At 39.4% G+C, this 9,297-nt stretch overlaps 1 protein-coding gene across 1 annotated transcript in view; it reads left to right on the top strand.

Moving 5' to 3' along the window:
• The window catches only part of LOC104525644 (AP-2 complex subunit alpha-2), a 22,514-nt gene extending 13,761 nt beyond the window's left edge, over positions 1-8,753 (top strand). The window contains exons 6-14 of the mRNA XM_010168857.2: positions 609-717; positions 1,219-1,366; positions 1,800-1,968; positions 3,046-3,183; positions 4,361-4,543; positions 5,603-5,700; positions 5,875-6,106; positions 6,956-7,129; positions 8,586-8,753. Coding sequence (XP_010167159.2) covers positions 609-717; positions 1,219-1,366; positions 1,800-1,968; positions 3,046-3,183; positions 4,361-4,543; positions 5,603-5,700; positions 5,875-6,106; positions 6,956-7,129; positions 8,586-8,753 — 1,419 coding nt within the window. The remainder of the gene's footprint in view (positions 1-608; positions 718-1,218; positions 1,367-1,799; positions 1,969-3,045; positions 3,184-4,360; positions 4,544-5,602; positions 5,701-5,874; positions 6,107-6,955; positions 7,130-8,585) is intronic.
• The last annotated feature ends 544 nt before the right edge of the window (positions 8,754-9,297 follow it).

The raw sequence follows: 9,297 nt of genomic DNA on the forward strand, positions 1-9,297 counted from the left end.
AATTAGAATTTCTTTGAGCAAAGCTAGTGCCAAACTCATGCTGACCCTAGAATCAAAGGGAGAAAATAAATCCATGAAGAGGTGTACTGCCTCTGAAACCTGATCTAATCCTTCTCACATTTTACAGTGCATAGTTGGTGACAGCTATCTGTTCTTTGCTCTGGAGTATGAATGTTACTGAAGGTGTTAGTTGGTCCTTCTGCTTCCATTCAGTCTGTTGTAGCATCTTCAGCATGAATTCTATGTTGACCTATCGACAGTCAACTGTAACACTATATTTAGGCTTTCTGTTGGCTGAATCTGTGAATTGCTGAGCCAAAGTAAGTCAAGCTTCTAGTCAAGTGTGTTGGTGCCATGAGATGGTCACTTTCATTCTTAAGAAAAGCATGTACGCTTTCAGGAAGAGACTTCCTAGACTACTGTATGTGTGAAACTGAATTTCTATTACTAGGGAACCTTATGGTATACTCCTAGTATGACAACTTACACGTTGCTAGTGACATAGTTTTGTAAGCCCCTGTCCAAGGTGACCTGCAGTGTTCTTTGGGTCCCCATGATTGCACATCACTGAACTGCAATAGCTGACATGCTGCCTACTTATTTTACAGATTGTAACTTCTGCATCAACAGATCTTCAGGACTATACGTACTACTTTGTTCCTGCTCCTTGGTTATCTGTGAAACTTCTGAGGCTGTTACAGTGCTATCCACCTCCAGGTAATGCACAAATCACAGCAGAGGTCATCTCTTTTATGCAGTACACTATCTTCAAAGAGCTATTGGGCTGTAGCTTGTGTAACTTGGAGTGCAGGCACATTGTCTTAAGACCAGGATACTGAAGTTTGTACTCTTTGAGTGTTTCAGATTATTAAAATTAAACATAATGTAATTCAAAAGGCCACATAGCTTAGAGCAAAGTGTCAAACCAGTGTGCATCTTACAAACCAGTTGAAACTGCCATTTTAAACATTCTTTAATGTTACCAACTGTATTAAAGCTTTGAAATATATTATAGTGCAGATCATGTTTGGCTTTTGTTCTCACTCAGAGCTGTGGCTTAGAATTCTTTTGCCAACTGTATGCTGGGGGAGGGTGAGATGGTTTTTAATGCATCAGAATAATTCAGTTTATTCAGATATAGCAAGGTGGAAGGCCTAAGGTAGGGACTAGGGTGTTGAGCAAAATGAAGTTGTCCAACAGCTTGTTCTTCTCCAGAAGACCCTGCGGTACGTGGTCGTCTAACAGAATGCCTGGAAACTATTCTTAACAAAGCACAGGAGCCACCAAAGTCAAAAAAAGTACAACATTCAAATGCAAAGAATGCTGTGCTGTTTGAGGCGATAAGCTTAATTATACATCATGACAGGTGAGCTGTGAGAACACTTCTGTTATGAGAGGATTTTTTAAACTGAAAAGCTGTGGCTTTTCCTTGAACACTAAATGGAATTTTACTGGGGGGAGCGGGGTAGAACAGAATATGAAGTTGTTTGCTAGATTAGAACACAGTCACAGCAGTGGAATTGAAGAGTATTAATGAACTGTGTTGCCATTAGCATATTTTTTATTGCTTTGTTTCTTGATGCCTTTTTTTTTGTGTGTGTGTTTGTTTTGACCCAACCACTCTAATCCAACAGAGATTATTTGCTCACAGTATCTGAATTTTCATTTCACCAGCGGGGCATTCTGGCAGACACTTTGAGGCATTTTAAGACATTTCCACTGCAGAAATAGTATTCTGTATCAAGTGTACTCAAACCTGTTGCTTTTAACCCTTTCACTTTCTCTCCTGTTCTGTGCAGTGAGCCAAATCTACTAGTCCGTGCCTGTAACCAGCTAGGTCAGTTCTTGCAGCACCGAGAAACTAATTTGCGTTACCTAGCACTGGAAAGCATGTGCACGCTTGCCAGCTCTGAATTCTCACATGAGGCTGTGAAAACACACATAGAAACAGTTATCAATGCATTGAAGGTAAATATTTAAGTGTGCAGTCTGTTTTGAGTGTTGTCTTCTCCCCTACCTCAATACCCACTGCCCCAACCCTCCCCCTTAGCTAATAATACTTGGGGACCAAATGAGTTATTCTCAGAAGTCTGCTTTAGGTTATTTCCTTAATCCTGCAAAAATCTTGCTGTGATGGCAATGATAGAGGTCAGCTTCAGTTGATTTCTGCAGCTTACTAGTAAATCTGATACTTACAAATGTGGCCCCTGTAACACTCTGGTATCTCCTCAAGCTGTAGACTGAAGATTAATAATTCTTTCAAAACATGGAATTTCAAAATGGAGAATCCTGGGAAGACTTTGTTTTATTACTGTCTTGCTGGTATCATACTCTGTTCCTTCACTGCAGTAGCTTATGGAGAGCAGTGGAGCAGATCAACTTCCACTGCAGAATCAAGAGAGTCAAGAAACCAGAAAGATACATTCCCAGGCCATTTTAATGTGAAAAAGCAGAAGTTGAAAGAGGAAGACTGATTTGCATGTAAATTTACTTGCACGCTTCAGTGTTTACATGTATTGTTTTCTTCCAAGCTTGTGCTGTAGCATATTAATGCATATGTCTGACTTTAAAGTATGTATCTGTTTTAGCTGGGCTTCTATTGACACAAGGTAAGCCCAACACTAAACCTGCAGGTAGCTAATTGCCCGTTGTCCTGGTAACTGCTTGACAATTCCACCCAGTTATTCGTGCAATTGTGGCCAGTGGTGACAGTTACCCAGTGCACCATGAACCACAAACTCATTCACCCTGGTTAATAGTGGAGTATTTTGTACAAACTCCTCCATCCTTTCAGCACTTGATTGGAATTTTTGTAGTGTTATCTAAAAGCAGGAAGCTCTCTGAGTCTCCAGTGAGAGTAATGTAAGAAACTCAGAGCTTGTGTGAAGGGTATATCTGTTCATTCTCCATCTGAAAGATTATGAAAATGCATTTGTTTAAAATTTGACTATGGATTATAGTATGTTTCATCTCTTCAGTAAGTTTCATGTGCTTTCCAAATAGATGTGAAATCATCTTGACCTTTTGCTGTGTGTCCTTTTGCAGACTGAAAGAGATGTCAGTGTACGACAAAGAGCTGTAGATCTCCTGTACGCGATGTGTGACCGGAGCAATGCCCAACAGATTGTGGCTGAAATGCTGAATTACTTGGAGACTGCTGATTATTCCATTAGAGAAGAAATTGTGAGATATGTTTCCTTAATTTTTTCATAGCTGACTTTGGCGCCCTATGTATCATTGATTGGGATGCTGGATTGTCTGTGATAGACCCCAAACCCTAAGTTTCTAGTCTAATAGCAAAGGATGTTCTTCATTTGGATTAAACGAATGCTGGGGAGGAGCGCTTGGAAACTAAGAATTTAAAAATTAGTCTTGATCTCAGGGCATTGCATGTAGAAAGTGAAGTGAATTTTATCAATGCTTTAGAAATGCAGTCTCTAGATCTGAGGGTTGTGTCCTACTCTAGTCAACTGTTCAATAGCTTCAAAAATTGTGGTGATTAATACTTGTAGATAGAACTTCATACTGTGTACACTGTGAGAATGTTCTCAGTCTAAGGATTCCCCAAACCAGTATCTTATAATCAGCTAAAAGAGAAGCATGATATTTGTCTCCTTCCTCCCAGCAGGAAAGAAATGCAAAAGTTAAAATACTCACTTAATGACAGCCAAAACCTGTACTTAGGGTAGTTATTTAGCTTAGGTGCTGAAGTTTCTTCACCAGAGAAGTTAACATGGAGTACAGTGTTAGTTGATTTACCTATTGTACTATATTGTCGCTGTTGGCAATCTGCTCCAACTTGGCAAATGTAAATTTAATTTAATTCTGTTAATTTACTGCTCTTAAAAGCATGGGTCAGTATAAATGCAACTCATAACAAATTACATGGAGGTCTCTTCCTATGCTGGTTGTTTGCTTCAGGATATAGGAATCATAGTACGACCTGAACAGCTCAGCTCTATATATTCATTTATTTATTTATTTTTGAAGAGGTCTCTAATTTCCTACTTGGTCCTGTCTCAGTGATGGTTTAGATAGTGTTTTTATAGCAAACAAATAACGTTCAATAAACTGCTCTTGATCGCTTAGATACACAGTTGAAAGGGCACAGACACAACATATTTGAATGTGTTTTGGGGAAAGTGTACCTGTTGTGTACCTGGCAGCTGGTGTGTTCTGGCACTGAATTTCAGTGTTCATCTTCCATCTGAGCTGTGGGAGCAAGGGAGCAAGCTGACACATCTGAAACTGCGGTTCTGGGCTCCTATGGGTTATCAGTAGGCGAATATGAAAGTGAATCTTGATGCACAGCTTACAGTAGAAGCTAATCAACCTTCTTTATTGTCTTCTGTGTGTTCAGGTTCTGAAAGTTGCGATTCTAGCTGAGAAGTATGCAGTGGATTATACCTGGTATGTGGATACAATCCTGAATCTGATTCGCATTGCTGGTGACTATGTCAGTGAGGAAGTGTGGTATCGAGTTATTCAGATTGTCATCAACAGGGATGATGTCCAAGGGTATGCAGCAAAGACTGTTTTTGAGGTGAGAATAACTGTTTTCAGTTCACTTTCAAAATGAGGTGGGAGTTAAGTAAACACCAGGTGATCTAGCAGGTGTGTGTGTAAAAATATGATCCTGATTTGAACAAAATGCTGCTGAAGCTTTCCATGAAACTAGCATAATAGCTTTGCAGAGCAAGAGACTGTATTATGTTGATGAAAAGCTTCTCTGCCTTAAGTCATGTAGAATACACCTAGTTCTGTTCTGGTTTTGATGAGGGCAGGGTGGGTTATGCTGGAATTTTTTGTTATTTTGGTGGATGGCATTGAATGGATGGCTTAGTAAGGAAATGACATTACCTGGAAAATTACTGAAATTTAGTAAAAATAAAAGCCTTTTATAGAGTGGCTTGCTTTTCTTCCTTTTTTTAATTTTATATTTGTTAGGTTTTTTATTTTTGGTTGGTTTTGTTTGTTTCTAATTCTTTGCATGCAGGAATCCAAACCACTCAAAATGATAACTTGACAATCCTGAAAGCATATACCCATTCCTTCTGTTTAGGATCCGATAAAACTGGAATTTGAACTATAAAGGAGAACACTTTCAAATGTATGGCCTTGCTGCTCTGCCTTTGTTTGGATTCTTTGTATGGGCTTTTCCCTTTTTTAAAATTCCTTTCCTGAATATTTAAGCAGACTTTCAGAACTCATCCCTACTAAGTGTTTCTTCATGCTCAATAAAGACAGTATTTTTATCTTGGGCAACTTCAGCACATTCTTGCAAGGGTTAAATTAAGTATCTTAACAACCTTCTGACACCTCTAAAGTTGTAAGAGGGGAAACCTAAGCAGCTGTATCTGGCCTCAGAAATCCACAGTGTGGCTATATGGGCCTAGAGTGCCCTTAAACAAGTAATACTTGTTAGAGATTCTTCTATAAAGTCCTGTGTCATGCTTTTTTGCTAAGTGCCGTGTAGTGCCTAGATGTCTAGACCTATGGTCTGCTCTTAGAGGAAAGTCAACCAGGAAACTGAACATGGCAGTGATAGAAAAGATCTTTTTTGATACACAACAGATTGATGACTATTAGTGTGTTCTTACAGGCCCTTCAGGCTCCAGCGTGCCATGAGAATCTTGTAAAAGTAGGTGGCTACATCTTGGGAGAGTTTGGAAATCTGATAGCAGGTGATCCAAGATCAAGGTAAAACACCTTCTAAAATACTGAGTTGAAGTAGTAACACTTTCTGTAAAGAATTGAATGTTGATTTAATATTCCTAAAAGCCGGTTACCAAATGATTCAGCTCTTGCGAGTAGTGCATTAAGAATTACAGTCTGCAAAAACTGAACAAATTATTTTTCTTCCCATCTTTTAAGTCCTCTCATCCAGTTCAACTTGCTACATTCCAAGTTTCATCTGTGTAGTGTTCCTACCCGAGCTCTGCTTCTGTCTACCTACATCAAGTTTGTGAACCTGTTCCCAGAAATCAAAACTACTATTCAAGATGTACTGCGCAGTGACAGTCAGCTAAAGAATGCTGATGTGGAGCTGCAGCAGAGAGCTGTTGAGTATTTGAGGCTCAGTACTATTGCCAGTACTGATATATTGGTAGGTATCAAGATTCTTCTTTTTATTATGCAGAACTCTTTAGCTGTGTCTTCTGTCAACAAGTAAACCCCACTGAACCTTACCTGATTGCTCAGAAATCTTAATGCAGGATGGATGAAGGATCCACAGTGTGGGCACTGATTCTTTTAGTCTACCTAATTCAACTGCAGTCATCTTTAATTTAGAGCTAAAATCAAAGTTGTTATTGCTGTGGTGGGACAAATGACTGTTGAAGCATGCTGATCTGGAGCTGGGAGGCCAGTGAAAGCTAGTGCAGTACAGGGTCCTGCAGTATTCAGATACCAGAATGCTAGTGCTTTGTTTTGAGGACCGAGTTGATGGTGGCCAGGAAACTTGTAATTGTGCTGAAATATTTTTTTTTTTTTTATTAATTTTTGTCTCTAGAAATTCAGTGTTTTAACCTGTTGCTCTCTGGTCTGACCAGAGCATGGCACACTTAGTCTTGACAGCTAATAAACACTTAGATCTGACTATGTCCTTGGGTACGTGGTTTCAGTCTAGGTCTGTTTGATTTAAGGACCATCAGGACTGCTATAATTTAATTTATTTTTTTTTTAATTTCATAGCACTGTACCAGAGAAGTTATATGCTCCTGTTCTCTTAACTGCTTTGGGAGGACTTCAGAAAGCTTTAATTTTTTAATTTTTTTTTTTTTTAAAAGGCAAATCTACTGTGTTACTGTACAATAAACTTCATAGCCATTTTCTGTGTAGATAACTCCTCCTGCTTTTGCCTCATGCGATCTAAGTGTGTATCTCTTCAAAGACTCAGAAGCTGGGTTGGCTTTTTCTGTAAGTTTAACTAATAGACGTTTTTTTCTGTGATAAGGCTACAGTGCTGGAAGAAATGCCTCCCTTTCCAGAGAGGGAATCTTCTATTTTGGCTAAACTGAAGAAGAAGAAAGGCCCAGGCACAGTTACTGACCTGGAAGAGATCAAAAAGGAGAGGAGCTCTGATATGAATGGAAGCGCTGAACCTGCCTCCGTCAATGCCAGTGCTGTTGTGAGTTAAAAATCTGTTATTTCACTAATTTAGATGATGTGCAAGTGAGAAAAGAATGGTTTCCTTAAAAGTGGCTTTTTAGCAGTTTAAAACTTCTCATCTCAAATTTAAGACTGTGGGTGTTTGCTGTAGAGTAGCAGGAGAACATACAGCAGCTTTTCTTCCCACCTGGTGGGCCTGTATTTTCCTGGATCCTCCTTTAAGCCCTTCTTGTAGATAGAGGTGACATCAGCTTTCTTCCATCTTCTGGGACATCCTCTGGTCTCCATGACTTCTCACAGATTAAGCAGTGACCTAAGCTTTGCAATGCTGTCAGCCAGCTCTCTGAACACCCTCGGGTGAATAACGTCTGGGCCATGGATCTGTAAGGGTCAGGCTCCTGTAGCAGTGCCCGTACCAACCCTTTCTTCACTGGCAGCGGGTCTGTGTTTGCATCGACCTGGGTCTTTGTTCCCAAGGCCTGGGGCCCACCCATGCTGTTTGCTCTCACCCTGGCTTAGATGCCAAAAATGTGTTCCAAATTGGAGTTCCAGCTGTTTGTTTTCAGTAGTTCTTACCGATTGGCTTCTGAAAATTTTTTACCAAAGAATTTTTTGTTATACTGCATCAAATTGAGTCTTTGGAGTATATGATATCTTTGAGTTGGCTTAGAAAAACAGCATTTCAGACTCAATCCAAATGTGTCTCATGACTCATCTTCAGCCTATCTGGCAGATTGTAGGCTGCTAATGTCTGGTACATCAACATTTTGTTTAACAGTCTGTGCATTGTTCTTGCATGTGACTTGGGCACATATATGCAGCCTCTGTTGTACGTTTTTGTGTCCTGTCTACTTGATTTGCTCTACTTGAAAAAAAAAAAAATAAAAAAAAATTCAAAGATCTTGCCTCTTCCTTTAGCGTTGGCAGCTCGAACTAGCTACAGGCTCTGCTGTTTTGCTGGTTAGGTTTTACGTTGTTTCTAAGGTTTGCCAAGCTTCAAAAGCTCAGGACTAAACTGATAGTTTTAAAGATGCTGTGATGTTTTAATTTAGGTTTGTGTAAAAGCCATTACCTTTTTTGCTGGATTCTTCATGGAAGAAAAGCAACACATTTGAATTTTATTCTCTAGTACTTAACTTGCCCTGAAGTTAGAGGAGAGAAGAGGAAAAATATTGTCATCTTTCTTCTGCAGAATCAGATCCTAGACAGATGAATTTTGGTTTTTTATTTAATAATTAGAGGGACATAACTCTCTTCAAATTAAAAAAAAAAAGGAAAAAAGAAAGCTACATCTGTAAATGGGCTTAAGTTGAAACTTAGGGTGATAACTGCATTCATGAAGCCTCCTACATCCATTCAAAACTGGATTTGGGGTGGGAAGAGGAACTTTGCCATAGCTTAGCTGTCTATGCAAAAGGGACAGCTTTGTTTGAGTTTTGCTGTAGTGTAACACCACAGTGTCTTGTCTTCCCTAGTCTACTCCTTCTCCATCTGCGGATCTGCTGGGTCTGGGTGCTGCCCCTCTCACCAATTCAGCTCCCCCACCGTCTTCTAGCGGTAGCCTGCTGGTGGATGTATTTTCAGATTCAGCTTCTGCGGTTGCACCTCTCGCTCCTGGTTCTGATGACAACTTTGCGAGGTAAATAAGTCACCCTGTAAGGAATCTGAAGAAGAATTTGTCTTTTAAAACAGGATTAGAGAAAAAAATACATAAAATAACTTTCAGTTTTGTTCCAGCTTATTGAATGCATTCTTGGGTGGTAGTTGTGCAGCAAGAGAAGTCTTCTTGAACTCTGTGCTGGATGTGCTGTCTGTTAAATACCTCTGCTCATGGAGAAACTGAGTCTGTAGTAATCAACATGAGGATATTAGCCACACAGTATTGCCTTCTTTCATGCTAGTTTCCCTTTGTTAAACTTAGCTGCTTGTGCATCTCAATACATCTGGAATTTAGGCTTAATATTAATACATTATTTCTTATCTTATTTCTATAAAGTATTCTTTTGTCTCTCCACTTATCGTAAGCTGATACTGGAACAGTGAGATGGATTATATCCAGAGATACTGGCTCTCAGAATTTCAAGATCTACTTAAATTGTTCTGCTACTGTCTGACAAACACATGTGAAAAGGGGGAAAAAAGTGCTCTTTTTCTTTTTTCTCTCTTTCTCTCTTTCTCTCTCTTTCT

Source organism: Antrostomus carolinensis, unplaced genomic scaffold (assembly GCF_000700745.2).
Source record: "Antrostomus carolinensis isolate BGI_N321 unplaced genomic scaffold, ASM70074v2 scaffold7405, whole genome shotgun sequence".
In the NCBI taxonomy this organism is placed as follows: domain Eukaryota; kingdom Metazoa; phylum Chordata; class Aves; order Caprimulgiformes; family Caprimulgidae; genus Antrostomus; species Antrostomus carolinensis.